Source organism: Eurytemora carolleeae, unplaced genomic scaffold, assembly GCF_000591075.1.
Source record: "Eurytemora carolleeae unplaced genomic scaffold, Eaff_2.0 scaffold4, whole genome shotgun sequence".
In the NCBI taxonomy this organism is placed as follows: domain Eukaryota; kingdom Metazoa; phylum Arthropoda; class Copepoda; order Calanoida; family Temoridae; genus Eurytemora; species Eurytemora carolleeae.
This window is the reverse complement of record NW_019396191.1, coordinates 543,058-557,637: the sequence shown is the minus strand read 5'-3', so window position 1 is coordinate 557,637 and position 14,580 is coordinate 543,058. Positions and strand designations below refer to the sequence as shown.

The window sequence follows — 14,580 nt, the reverse complement described above, 5'->3', positions numbered from 1 at the left end:
AATGGCACACTATTTATGCATAACATAATTCAATTATTTAACGAATGATTTCAATTTGTTAATAGTTAACAAATTAAGATTTTTTACTGAAATATCCAATGATAAAAAATTATACCAGTCGATATATTATATTTTATTCTTGTATCCATTTTCATTTTTCCAGAACACTCCTTTTAAAACATTAAACTTAAGTGCTTCACATTTTATTTATTTTTTATTTTCCACTTTTATGTTAAACATGTCTGAATTCGCGTCGTTTTCTTGTTCAAAGAAATTGTATAATTTGTAATAATGTATTTGTAAATATGTTCTAATAAAAATAAATGGTTCCAGAAATAGAGAAAGATACAATGCAGAAAAAGGATGACTCTTGAAAGACGACTGTACAGAAATGTTATCGTCCTTTTCCCTATGTTTATTATTCCCTGCAACCAAAACTTGTAACTTGTAAATAAAGCATTAAAAGACTATCGATATAGCAGAACAAAATTTTACCATGATATGTCATATTTCAAGGTTTTTGGTCGTCTATTACAGTCTCATATTTTGTGTATAACCCTGTATGTGGAAGTCAGAGATGGGTTAAATTCGTTTTGTGGCATAATGTCGACTAACTTTTCGTTTATGAAATTATTCCATTTTGGAAAATAAAATTCTGCGTTGGTCTTTATTTTAATGAACGGAAGATAATCTATAAGTTTTGGGGAAGATTTTAACAACCCAATTTTCAAATCTTTAACATTAGAAATAAAAGTTTAAATAATTCCAAAATACCTTAAATGTCCCAAATTAATTACTTAAAACAAAATAGATAAAATTTTTAGCACAGCGTGCTTTTTATCGTAATTGGGAGCATTTTCAGGGATAAAAGCAATAATTTTGTTAAAACAAATTCTTCATAAAATGACCTAATTTGAGTCTTTCTTATGCAGAATCGTGACATTTTTTCTCGTAATTTCTTTTTTGAATTTAAAAGTTTGTCCCCCCTAGTTGCGGCTCTGAAAATTTGTGAAGCAATTAAGGTATAACAAAATATGTGGAGGAGGGGGGGGGGCATGGTTGTTTACGTTATTGCCAGGTTTAAATTTTAGGGGGGGGGGAACTAGAAATCCCATGACATAAAGGGTTAATAACCCTATTCCGTTCTACCAACAGTTACTATACAAACCTCATAATGTTAACATCTCTCCGAGTTTACTCGCTTCTCATTCTCTGCTCATGCGTGCACAGTTTTGTATTCTGGGGGGAGGAGGAGTCTTCTAAACCACCAACTGTTCTTCATCTTAGGAAGGTAGGGTAGTTCCCTCGACTCATTTTTAAAGGGAGTGTTCGCGAAAAATGAAAGGGGGTATAGGCTTAATGCGATAAAAAAGCGCTTTTGATCGCCACTAATCTTACTTCTATCTGTTGCGTCTATAAGGAGAAAATTAATAAAGACGTCTCATACCGAAGAGCGTAGCGCCCATACAAATTGAGGAAGTTGGAACATACGACTTAGACCGTAAAAATATCAATTCAATTTCAAACAAATTATTCAGATATTACAACCTATAGTCATTGATTTATGTTCTAGGAAATGTTTAAAACAACCTAGGTTGGTTGTTATGGCTTTTGTAGAGGTAGTTTAGTTTCCAGGCATAGCTGTGTTCCGCAAGCTAGTATAATATTTGTTTAGATAGGGCGACGCATTTCTATTTTTAACATATATTTCCTATGCGTTGGCTCAAGGGTTTCCAATCGAAATTCCGTTGCGCGCAATTGTGCGGAATTGTGAGGAGCTTACAGGACTCGCAATTGCGCGCAAGAAAATTCCAATTGCGGCGTTGGAAACCCTAGACTAAAAGTGTCGAAAAATTCCGAAACTCACCATTAAGCCAGGTTTGAACGAAGAGCTTTGGACGTTCTGGCTCACAGGAACAACTCTAGAAATTAGTCATGAATAGGATTGAAGAAATGGATCACGCGACACAAGATGTCGTGTCATTTGTTATCTGATTCATGATTTGGGTCTGAGATGAAGCCTTAAATTTGGGTCTAAATAATTAAAACCTAAGTCTAAACTTTAAAATCGTGGGTTTTGGTATCATAATACATCTATACGTACTCTAGGTGGGAGTAGATCTGTATCCTGACGATCTCCGTCATGCACCTCCCTACACTCATCTTCATCATCCTCATAGGAAGGGTAAGTCGCAACTAGAGGTTTTTCTCAAGGGGGGGGGGGCGATTTTTAAAAACAATTTGAAATTGAGTTGAATTAAGATAAATAATCTATTATTTTCTAGTCGTTTATTTATCGGAAAACTTCATATTTGAAATATTTTATTCTTTGCAATGGAATTTTGTCTAGATCTTTTATTTTTTTCGCCACAGTCTAAAACTTAACAAAGAAAAGTTACAGCTTATATGCGGAAGGGACCAAATATTCTGCTTCAAACTTCAATCTTTCATTGTGCACAGATAATGTGTAATGTATAACTGTAATGATATATGTACAATATTTTGTGATATTTTGAGACCCTGGTCCGTATAAAAGTTTTCGCATAATCATGAATAAAAGACATAAAATTTATCCATCTGCCATCTTCTTGTACTGCAGGGTTACCCACAAAGGATGAGACTATAATAAATGAAGACCTGAAACATTTTAAATATATTGATTTTAAGTTAAATTCCCCAGCATCAAAATAGTCATGATCGGACCTTTTTGCGATTTGACCATGAATGTAAAAACCAAAACTTTAAAAAAAGTGATACAGTCCAGGCTCTTGATACAGTCCAGGCTCTTGATACAGTCCAGGCTCTTGATACAGTCCAGGCTCTTGATACAGTCCAGGCTCTGAAATCTTTTACACGTTTGAAGCATTGAAACATCTTTAACTTTCAGGAGGCTTCAGCAAAATCTAAAAAATATTTCCTCAAAAGTTGTCTTTTTAAAATAATGGAAAATTTTGGCTCTGGCAGAAAATATCAGTCTAAGCAAAACAAAACAATTGATCGTTGATGAAAAATTGTTCAATTTTTTAATCTTTTGTAAGTGTCAGGATTTTGCAAAGTGTATCAAAAGGAAACTTAAAAGAGCATACAATTTTGATATGTGTAGGTCAGGAAATAGAAACAAATGTTGATTATGATGTCAATAACAATAATAATAATGATAGAAAAAGTTATTATTAAGAATAATGATGATGATGATGATGATGATAATGATAAACTTCAGGGGACCCCATGTTGTCCAGACGACCTATTCTGAAAATTATCCATCCTCATACTCATCAACTCTCTCACTCTAACTCCAAAGGTTTGTAATGCTCAAAAAATGAAGACGACATTTGAGCATAGTTTTGTATTTGAAAGCAAATGATTAAACTAGTAACACGAAAATTAACATATTAAGTGAAATGGGTCTGTGTTTTGTGTGCAGTGCACAATTGCCGTGTTTCATTCTAATTGAACTATTTGTGTCTGATCATATTTTGATATTGGGGAACACGGTAGATAACCTGGATCGTGTTCTTAGCTTGGTTTAAATATTCTAAATCAATTAGATCGACTTTAAACGAGAGATAGATATCTGGGTTCCCATGCAAGTAAATATTAAAAGTGGAAAATATAATTTAAAAAATAATTTTTTAAATAGCGGCGAAAAATTGATTGACCAATTAACAACGGCACCCACTAAAGTGAATTGCGGATTTGTGCTGCAGTGAAAAGGAAGGCAATTTAACGGAATTACAACTTGTTAAGTAAATCTGGAATGTATCTCTTAGAAATTAGACTCACTAGAAATTACGTTGACAATTCCATTAAATATCACTAAAAATTACAAAAATTTGTATTATATAATTTCATTTTCAGGCCCTCTTCGACGCAGAATTGTTGGATCAAGATCTCAATAGAAAAATTCCATATTTAATGTTTCAAATATATTATTAAAATTCAGGTATCCACACAGGATCAGACTTCAGAGACATTTCTTTAGTCCGTTTTCTTGCATTCAGGGTTCCTTGTAGTCCAAACTGGCATATTTCTGTGCTTGACCATTTAGTTTGCCATCAAATTACTCAATTGAATGCAGTAACCAAAAATAAAGGTTCAAATCGTCATATTTTTAGAGCTTGGGACTTCTTTACCGTCTCATCCTTAGTGGGTAAACCTGTATTAACGTTTCTGGAAAATTACCATTAAACCAACTAAATCTAGAAATGTTATATGTATACTCAAGGATGTAAGGCAAGGAAAGTTATTTCAGAAGTGTACACATCTTTTGTACTGCGGTGTAATCTCTCTGGAAGGTTTAATGTAAACACAGACAGATGTCAAAGCTTGACATGGGATCCATCTTTCACATAAAAAAATCAATGAAATATTCTGGTCATAGGAAACTATTATGTGAATTATCAAAATTATCAAAATTTAATGTTTTTAACCTCCTCGAATACTAAACAAACACTGATGCATCTATTCTTGTTTACAAATTCCGCCCAAAGAGAACTGGTTTCAATGTGTGCGCAGAGTATACACGATCGCAATAAACTTTCCTTGCACTACACCCTTGTGTATACTAGGCTTTTTGAGCCCATCTTCTATTTAAATTTTTAATTCTTTTCGCATTTTCTCTTCGAAAAACAAAAATAAAAAGTTTTGCTGATTTAAATTTTACGAAAATACAAATCATTTTGGAGGCAACTTTGTGTAATTCTGAACATCCATAAACCTGTAAGGTTCCAAGCAATATCGGGCCCGATCATTACAGGGGTTTAGACAATTATCGACTACAAACAAACAAATAAGCAAAGTACATATATAGATTTGTATTCTATGTAATCATTTTAAAAGCAAAATACAAATTTATTTATTTTTAATAAAATTATTGATTCCTACAGTTTTTAGATTTGTACTGATATTTCCTAAATGTAATTTGGTTTGTTATTCTTGCTTTTAACTTTCAATCTTTAACTGTGACTTAAGCACTCAGACAACATATTTCCGTTTGGCTTTAACTAAGATATTGCATTACTCATGTGCTGCCCTAGGAATAGTAAACTTTTCCCGATTTTTGGAGTTAATCCCTTTAATGAAAAATATGTGCAGTGGGTCCCTGTGGCTATCACTATCCGCATCAAAAGTTAATAAATTTGAGAAACTGAAACTATTTTTAAAATATGTAATTTTTAACATTAATAAAATAGAAGTGTCCAAATATTAAAATGTTTGTTATGTTTGAATGTTTGTTCACTATAGGCGACAAATGATAAAATGATTTAAATGGGTGTTATCCATCAAATTATCCATTTAGACACAATTACTGTACAACTTGCTATGTATAAAGTTGGTCTAGCTCTTCACAATAACCAAATTTTTCTGTTTAATGTATTTAAATTTTTCATAATATTAGCACATGGGTTAAGAAAATATTTCCTATAAATTTTAACAAATAAGAAATTTGATTAATACAATAATACTTATCACAAAGAACTATGTGCTGTCATTCCAAACGATTTAAATAATTTTTAAAATAAATTCAAATCAAGAAAATATAAAATTGCCTGTAACAATTAAAAACACTGTTACAGATATGAAAGATCTAGAGCTAGTTGATGTAGTTGTAGTTGTAGTTGTAGTTGTAGTTGTAGTTGTAGTAGTTGTTGTTGGCACTGTTGTTGCAATTGAATTCAAGAAATCATTCTGTGCAACATGATATTCCTTGGTATAGTCCTTCTTTAGACTTACATTCTGTCCAATACTTATATAATTGGGTGATGCTAAAGACCAGGGCTCCAAATTGAACCCTGGAGAACCCCTAACTGCAAAGTTTGTCCACATTTGAACAATAGTAGACGAAACTTCAAGCTCCTCTTCTGTTAGTTCTCCTTTAACACAGTAATGCCATCTTTTCCTGAAAGAAAAAAAATTAACAAATTAAATATCTTAGTTTTTAACAATCAAAGTTACTTCACACTAAATTACAAAATAAAAAAATCGCTTATGACAGGGAACAGTTTATTTTTGTTCCTTAATAAGCAGCCATCCAACTTTTACTTTCAAAAAAGTATTTTTTTTATTTCGTAATTCAAAGTTGTATTAATTAAGGACTTACCTAAAATCTGAATCATCTTCAACACACTGTTCTAGTTGACCTATGCATGGTATAACATCTGCCATGAAGGGGGCTAGATCACATAGCACTAAAGGAAGCTCAACATCAAACATGTACAGAAGCTCCTCAGCATGGCATGCTCCTGGTTCTGTGACTTCTGCCTTGTTATTCAGAAAAAGGAGATGAAACACGGATTTTTGATCAGCAATATAATCAAATGAATACCAGAAAGAGTCTGCATATTCTGAGTTCTCTTGGATTGTTTTATATGAAGAAGCTTTGAGAAAGAATACGCTGAATAGATCTATTACCCCTGGCCTCATGCTTGTTAAATTTCCAAGCTGCCATTCTTCAAAGTACTCATCTCTGATCATTTCTTCGATAGCATAGGAGTTGTCAACCCCCACTGTTCCAAGTAATGTAGGGATAAAGTCATAAGTAAGAAAATGCTCATCCTCGGTCAGGTTGTTTGGAGCTAGGTAGGAATTAAACATTTCAGCATACACGTAGGAACCTTCATAGCTGTTTGCTCCGAACATTAGAGGAACATGATTATAGTTTCCATCAAACATAAGTGAAGCTGGGGTTTCATCAAAAGCTGCATCGTAGAACTTTCTGGCCCCCTTGGTTTGTGAACAGGGGATGGAACCTCCAAAGCCTAAATCTGCATTTTCTCGTTCTAACGATTTATAGATTGCAAAGGCTATAGAAACATCTTCTGCAGGCAAACCCCTTAAACAGTTTACCAACTCATCAAGATTTTCTTGATTACATCCTGCCAAACTAGCAATCTCTTTTGCATGTTTTTCAGGAAATTCATCAAATGCCCAAGCTGCCAAGGCAGAACCTGACTGGCCTATCCCCTGAGAAAACAGTCCATTGGTCTCTTTGGAAAGCAAAAGGTGGTTTATAGCAGCGCTACCTGCGGACTCTCCAAATATTGTAATTCTTGATGCGTTTCCTCCAAAATAACCAATGTACTGATGCACCCATTCTAGTGCAACCACCATATCAAGCATCCCCATGTTACCGGCAGCTTCATCTGTATCTAGGCAAAGGAAACCTAGTGGGCCAAGTCTATAGTTTATTCCAACAACAATTACGTCCTCCCAGGATCCAAATCTTTCGGAACTCATTTTGATGTGTGTTCCTGCATAGAATCCACCACCATGGATAAAGAACATTATTGGGAGATCTTTCTTTTCTGTTCCATCAGGTTTCCAAGGTGTGGAGACGGAGAGTTGAAGACAGTCTTCAGATACAGCTAAACTGATGTCTAACCAGTCGTAAAGAAGTTGGCCAACTGTTTTATCCGGGGCCATCATTCCAGATTCAACTTCAAGTATAAGTTCAAAAATCTGTAAAATACTGACAAGGAAAGGGTCATCAGGTTCAAAGCATAAAGGAATACTACCAGGCATATTGCACAGAGTTTCAGCGATTAGGACTTTAAGTACAGTATTGGTTAGATTATCTATTGAGTCTGGTGTAATCTGGCCTAAACCATCATTCTTATTTTTTTCATGCTTAGAAGTTAGATCAATCCAGTTTCTGATAAAAATTGGACTTTTTGCTGATTTCTTACTTTGATTCTGCATATGCAGACTGAAAGTTACCAACAAAAATAAAAAAGTTTTTAAAAAACTGTCTTCATTGCTCTTCCTGATTGCTGTCATATCAATGATCTTTTGATTTATCTATTTTAAGAATAATATTCCTTGAAGACAGAGAGGTCCATCTTTAGTAGCATCATAGGCTCCCTCACCACTAAGCTTGGTGTCATTCTTTATCCTTGATTGCTTAAATCTATCCTTGTCTATCAATGGATGTGCATATGGAATATTCCTGAAAAAAAACCATTGATGTAATAAATGATGAATAAAATAAATTTTTGGAACATTTTTTCTACTAAAAGGGACAGTAAGCGTAATTTCAACTGACCCTCTATGCAATGATGGCTATGCCCGTATTACAACGTTACCCTTAAAAGCTTTGTCTGAACAAGTACGCTTTAGTTATACAATTCTGTTTCTTTCAGCTGTTTATAATCATTCATGGTTTCTCTGGAAAAGTGACTTGCGTAGTTTATGCTTATAAGAAACAATGGAGAAATCCACTGAAATAAACACTTTCCGAGTCAGAAAAATGAGGCTATCGTTTACATTTTTGACTGAATTAAGGTTTCGAGGGTTCTGTCGTGAATCGGATATTTCCATCTTAGCATATGCAAAGGGTCACTTGAAAATATGCGTACAGTCCCTTTAAATACAGGGTGTCCCAAAAAACATGGGAATTGAGAGACGACATGAAAGTCGTCTTTGATTTCTGATTATTAATACATGGGAAAGAAAGTATAAAAATGAGGCTGTACGTGCTTTTCATAAATTGGTCTTCCTTTCTCGTGTCTCAAAAATTGATAATAAGGTTATTTTGATTTATTAGATAAATTGAAATTTGTACAATTTTGCAATATCTCCGTCAATTTTGAAAATACAAAAATGGTAGACCTCCCTTGGAAGATCTCAAGACCTGCAGCGTTTTCGATATTAGATTTGAATACTGCAATTATTGTGTTAATGAAAAAATGCCACATTGACCACTAAGACGATATAAAAGTCATCACTTAATTCCCATGTTTTTTGGGACACCATGTACCTGCAGCCTCCCCCCCCCCTCTGATAAAAGCAAACCATTAAATGCACATTTCTAGCTTTTAAGTTTTGTTTAACGGTGGATTGTTGTTTAAAATAATACATAACTAAAAAAAACCTTAAATTTAACATAGTTTTAATATTTTCTAATTTAATATTAAAATAAAAATAGTATTTTAATAACAAAGAATGTTTATCCCTTGAGATAATTACAAGGGTAAAAATGGTGACCTTTTGGTTAAATATAATTGAGATTTGGGAAGAGTTTGAAGTAAAAAAAATGTGTTTTACCTAAACGTGTAATAATCTCGTCCGCTATAAGGTGCTGTAGGGTACACTTTGGTTTGAACAGTTTTTCCAGTTATTTCGCCAAGATTGCCTAAAAAGGATTTCAAACTATTACTCTGTTTAAAAAGAAATATTTTAAACTTCAAACCTTTCCTAGGACCAAATTTAATGAAATTGAGCTAGGTCATTGAACTATACCTACCGCTGGTTTAAATCATGAAACACTGATTCAAAACTAAAGACTCGTGAGGAGGTTAGTTCAGAATTTAAATCTTTATTAGGTAGTTCAGTGGCCTCTCTAATTCGTTAACTTCGGTCACAGAAAAAAAATATCTTTAATTTTAAATGTTATTACCTAGGGTAAAGCTAATATTTTGTGAATGAGCTACCCCGGAAACTAAAAGAATTGAGAAAACAATTTCTAGAGGAGACATTTTGTTTTAAAGAACTACACCAAGGAGTTCCTATATACCCACTGACGGATTCAAGGAATTAAACAATTAATTTTAACATTTACAACATAATTTCCTCTTATCAACATCGTAAATACTAATTTGCCCACGTAAATGGTAAAGCAGGGTCATTTCTATTTTAATCTGTAATGTACATATATATATTTATACAGGGTTACCCACAGTGGATGAGTATACAAAGACGACTGTATGAAATTTATTCAGTCTCTTTTCTTCCCCGACAATTGCTTATTTATATTTAATTGTACCAAATAATTTAGTAAACCATTAAAAGATTATATTTAAAGGGAGTGTTCGCGAAAAATGAAAGGGGTATAGGCTTNCCATTATAAGACTATATTCAAACTTAGTTTCATTGTGGATTCGTCTTATTTTAATAGATTCACGTCGTCTGTACATACAAGCACCAACCAACAATATTTCTTCTAAGCTATTAAAGTGCTTGTTCGCCTATATTAGAATTATGTTACCGCTCAAATATGGTTCTGAGAGCTATCAATAATATATATAAAGAATTGTAATCCATTTCCTATACATTTCTGAAATATTTGAATCAAGTTTTAATTGGGGAACTTGGAGAACCACGGGAATGTTTTTAGCTTTTTTTAAGAACTTCAAGTTTAGTAGCTTACCTTTTTATATGAAAAAAATAGTTTCCTTCCAAAGCTGGATTCCCAAGCTAGGAATCCATTTTCTCCGTAAAGGGCGTTGCACTTATACAGTGAATTTTGCGCATTTTTAAAATGTTCTCTGTTGATTAGACAAATAGGAAAATAAACGAACATGAAGAAGCATAAATAAATTTATGTAATGAAAAAAAAGCAAAAGTATATCAATGAAAAAAAATTTTAAATATCATTCTTGACTAAGAATTATGCAGAAACAACCTAGCAACCTTTCCGCCGATGGCAGAAGTGATTATAGAAAGAAAGAATTACATATCTTTTAGATTATTTGAAAATGATATAGAATTTTAAACCTTTAAACTAATTTCAATCTTTGATAGAAATAAAAAACGAAAAATCAAAAAAAATATTTTTTCTTTATATTTAGCATATAGGTTTTTTTTTACAAGCTTTATATTTGGCATTAATTGAAAAACAAAATGCTATTTTTGTTGATTTTTTGCGTATAAGTTTAGATTTTTTTATTTAACTAAATACTTCATGTTTGATTATTTTATTGCTTGAAGATTTACGAATTTACCTTTTTTTGAATATTTTAACAAGGTTAATAAGTTGAAAAGTAACATAAAAAACTAGCTGAAGTGCCCGGCGTTGCCCGTAAAATTTTTTAAACACTTTGGAAAAAGGTCAAATTTTGAAACAAAAAATTGTTTTGGAGAATAAAATCGATATCGATACATTACTTATATACTTAACAAATTTTTAATAGAATTGTTGATATTTCTTCATATATATAATATATATTTATATATATATATATATGAGCTAAGAGCTTTATTATATAAATAGTATATTTTACAGAGCTTGAGCCCCAAACTTGTTATTACAGGGTTACCCACAAAGGTAGAGACTTCAGAGACGATTGCACGGGAAATTTATGGTAAATTTTCATACCTAGCTCTCCTAAGGTTCTCCTCAGTGTTTAATTATTGTTTTTTTTCGCTAATTAATTTACACATGATAAACACCTTTTAAAAAAATACTTTATAAAGACTAAACCCAAAGTTTCTCCGGTTGTCATTAAATTTGAATATTTTTGGTTAACCCTGAAGCTGACTTCCAAATTTTCAGAAATACTATATTTCCTCTTTTCTTTGCCAAATACATAAATATTAAATACTTTCTTATGATCTTGTGAATATGGTCTGCCTTCTTTTCTCTTCTTTTCTTCAAAGTTTACGAATATATAAAATATTTGAAAGTTTTCGTTGTTATTTGATAGAGTTGAATCTGGATAGATTTCTTAAAATTTCCGTCAATTTACTTACAAGACTAAAAAAGGAGATTAAGATACAAGAACTGTAGAAATATGCATGGTATACACCATTTTCTCTTCTTGATAAAAAATCCCAGATATATGAACCAACCTACAAGCAAGATGTTTTCATAATGTCGTATTCTCAACATATTTAAGATGAAATGCCGCAGAACAACGAGTTTATATATTCCGGGAAAGTAGTTCCAAAACTAACACTCGGCATTTCTAACACTGAGTGTTGGAAATGGTCCAAATCTGCAAAGTTATCATTTTCAAGCGTATTTCTTTAAATCCAACCCGAGCAAAACTACACCATACATTTATTGAAAATGGCCGAAACTATTTATTAAAACGAGAAATGTCAACGTTAAACAAAAAATAAGGCGTGAGAATTAGTTTTTGATGATTCTTGTTTTCATTTTTGAACATATCCCTATTTTGAACTAATGACCGGATTTCAGCTGATGTCACGTTTTTGAAACATATTCTGGTTTTGAGACAATTACTTGAATTCATATCAATGTCAATTTTCAAGTATTTACGCACTTACGTCACAAAACAAGATTTTTGATAAGGTAAAATATAAACAAAATATAAAATTAAAACATTGTTCTCTCATCATTAAAAAACATTACGGCATGTAGAAATCAAATATCAATATCATTCTTTTCTTACAATGTAGATTTAACTAGAAATGCGCGAAATGAAATCAGGTTTATTCTCTTACATAATGTGGAAATATAGATTCCAGATATAATTCAGCAAGCAGTTCATTTATCTTCATCGATCATTTTTATTTTCAGTGATTTATTTTGTAAATCAATGATTCAAATTCAGGATTCGAAAATGGAAAGCCTGACCTTGTTTTGAAAACTATCAAGGGTTTTAATATAAATAGAACTCCTTTAATAATTTCGATTTCAGGAAATAGTTTGGAAATAATTGTCCTTGTCATGTTTAATAAAATGTTGAATTTAAGTTTTTATAATCAAATTTTACTCTCAATATGGGCTGGGATCTTAAAAACCCAGTCATTCAATTTGTGCCCCTAACACTCCGTATTAGAAATGGGCCAAGTGTTAGTTTTGAAACTAATGTCCCCAGCAATTGCTGTCCTGCATATTTCAGGGTTATTAATTTACCTCGAATTAAAAATAAAAAGCAGTTTCCAAAGAATTATCAAAAAACTTATGACTCTTCAATGATATTTGGATATATTTTCCTAAATCGTATTCATCACAAACTCAAATTTTCTATTATATATTTCTAATATTTTAAACTTTGATTATTTGATCTAATACAAAGTTTGAAATATCTAAGGTCTATAACATTTGGTTTGCAACATGGCATAGAAAATCAGAGTGTGTGGCAATGACATTAAAATTGTTTTTAATTCTGATTTTAAAAGGATTTGTCTAAATTTATCACATTACTTGTAATTAAAAAGAATTTTGCGCATTATTTACATTACGCCGACAGTCCCTTTATGCAAGAATATCGTTTATTAGAATCCTACGTAATCATTTTTTTCTTTAATTTTTCCAAATACACATTTGTAGAGAAAAAAAAGATTAATTAAGCGAAATTTTGTAAAAAGTTTTTGTCTTTAAAGTTGGAAAAGTGAAACGGTTCAGGAGCGTTGTTGGATCCCCCGGGATAGTATCTTTTTAAAACATAGTTGCACCCTTAAAAAAAAAAAAAAAGGTTTTCATTGGTCAATTATAATAGTTTGTTAATAAACTGTTATCATATGATTTATTATTCTATAAATGCAATCAAGAATGTTGATTTATTAAGTTCAAATATTTTGATGAAATTACGCATTCTCAGAATAGGAGATTTAGCAATTGAGAGAAGAACTTTCCCAAGGTTTCGTTAGCTCTAAGCTAAATGAAATAACATACCCACATTTAATATATTTTTTTGGCTCAGAAAAGATTATTTCAAATCTTGAAATAATGTCATTTTCTCCTGTTTGGCGTATATGTTCCATTTCCCCCTTCTTCAAAATTTAGAAAGTCTATACTATAAATTACGAATTTCAAAAATATCGCTTATTTGACCGTCATCCAACTTTTGCAGTCAAATAAGTGATGTTTTGTTGAATATAAGCGATTTTTTTGTCGCTTATTTAGCGGTCATTCGACTTTTGTCGCCAAACAAAGATTTTTTTAATTTCGTAATTAAGAGTGGGGAATTCATACCAAATCGCTCTAAATGGCTTCAAATCTGTCCTTACAGAAACTGTCGTTTAATATGAAGTGACCTTCCATTGAAAGAGATCCACAACGGTCAACGTTTATCTGTTCACATGACATTCTATGATTGGAGGGCAGGTCATACAAATTTATGTATACGCTATTAGGACCGGTTGTTAATCGAAGCGATCGAAAAAACTATAGTTTTTGTTTCGTTTCTCGTTTTTTTAAAACTATTCGATTGTTTAAAAAAAAATTCGCTAATGAATCTGAGTTTTATGACGGTTAATTTAATTTTTTTCAGGAAGATAAGGTTTATGAATGTTGTCTTAAATGTTTTTTTTATCGTTAGAAGTTACCTAAATGTTTTTCTGACCAAAAAATGTATTTTGTCTTGAGTCGTCGTTAACGACCGTCAAAATTAAAAAAAGACCTACCTTCGCTAATTAACAAAAAGAAGAAATAAAACTAAAAAACGACATCTTTGTTTTTTAAATTAAAAAAAAACAATCTTTTTTCAAAATCGATCGTTTTTAAAAACAACCGTTTCGTTTTTAGTTTTCTTCTTCGTCGTTTTTAAAACAAAACGGTTACAGTCCCTTTAAAGGGTGTGTTTGGAAGAGGGGATTATTGAAGAGAGAGAAATGAAACTAGTTTCATGATTGCAGAATTTGGCAAATTTCTACCAATTGAGTTAATCTTAGATTTAGGAGAGAAAATGTTTCAGAATTAATCGAACATTGTCACGGAGAACCAATTTAATCTATCCTAAAGGAACTATTCAACCAATCTAATCTATCCTAAAGGAACTAATCAACCAATCTAATCTATCCTACAGGAACTATTCAATCAATCTAATCTATCCTAAAGGAACTATTCAACCAATCTAATTCTCCTAAAGGAACTATTCAACCAATCTAATTTAT

General features: G+C 31.9%; 2 protein-coding genes across 2 annotated transcripts; one reads left to right on the top strand and one right to left on the bottom strand.

The window, feature by feature from the left end:
- The first annotated feature begins 1,126 nt into the window (after window positions 1-1,126).
- Window positions 1,127-4,386, top strand: LOC111697707 (uncharacterized). Its single transcript, XM_023467799.1, has 4 exons — window positions 1,127-1,291; window positions 2,110-2,185; window positions 3,221-3,301; window positions 3,859-4,386. The coding sequence occupies exons 1-4, from the start codon at window positions 1,175-1,177 to the stop codon at window positions 3,897-3,899; spliced, it is 315 nt and encodes a 104-aa protein (XP_023323567.1). The 5' UTR covers window positions 1,127-1,174; the 3' UTR covers window positions 3,900-4,386.
- A 767-nt stretch (window positions 4,387-5,153) lies between these two features.
- On the bottom strand, window positions 5,154-9,515 carry LOC111697706 (fatty acyl-CoA hydrolase precursor, medium chain). The gene is made up of 5 exons (XM_023467798.1): window positions 9,395-9,515; window positions 9,043-9,130; window positions 7,818-7,945; window positions 6,101-7,598; window positions 5,154-5,899 (listed from the first exon to the last, which is right to left on the bottom strand). The coding sequence occupies exons 1-5, from the start codon at window positions 9,471-9,473 to the stop codon at window positions 5,530-5,532; spliced, it is 2,163 nt and encodes a 720-aa protein (XP_023323566.1). The 5' UTR covers window positions 9,474-9,515; the 3' UTR covers window positions 5,154-5,529.
- Between the last annotated feature and the right edge of the window lie 5,065 nt (window positions 9,516-14,580).

What these genes read in the sequence shown, in the direction of transcription:
- LOC111697706 (XM_023467798.1), bottom strand. Translation starts at nt 9,473, where the DNA reads ATGTCTCCTCTAGAAATTGTTTTCTCAATTCTTTTAGTTTCCGGGGTA. An exon ending in CGAGATTATTACACGTTTAG is followed by an intron (nt 7,946 to 9,042) that starts GTAAAACACATT and finishes GTTTTTTTTCAG; the next exon opens with GAATATTCCATATGCACATC. An exon ending in GAAGATGATTCAGATTTTAG is followed by an intron (nt 5,900 to 6,100) that starts GTAAGTCCTTAA and finishes TTTTTCTTTCAG; the next exon opens with GAAAAGATGGCATTACTGTG.
- LOC111697707 (XM_023467799.1), top strand. Translation starts at nt 1,175, where the DNA reads ATGTTAACATCTCTCCGAGTTTACTCGCTTCTCATTCTCTGCTCATGC. An exon ending in CTGTTCTTCATCTTAGGAAG is followed by an intron (nt 1,292 to 2,109) that starts GTAGGGTAGTTC and finishes TACGTACTCTAG; the next exon opens with GTGGGAGTAGATCTGTATCC. An exon ending in TCATCATCCTCATAGGAAGG is followed by an intron (nt 2,186 to 3,220) that starts GTAAGTCGCAAC and finishes GATAAACTTCAG; the next exon opens with GGGACCCCATGTTGTCCAGA.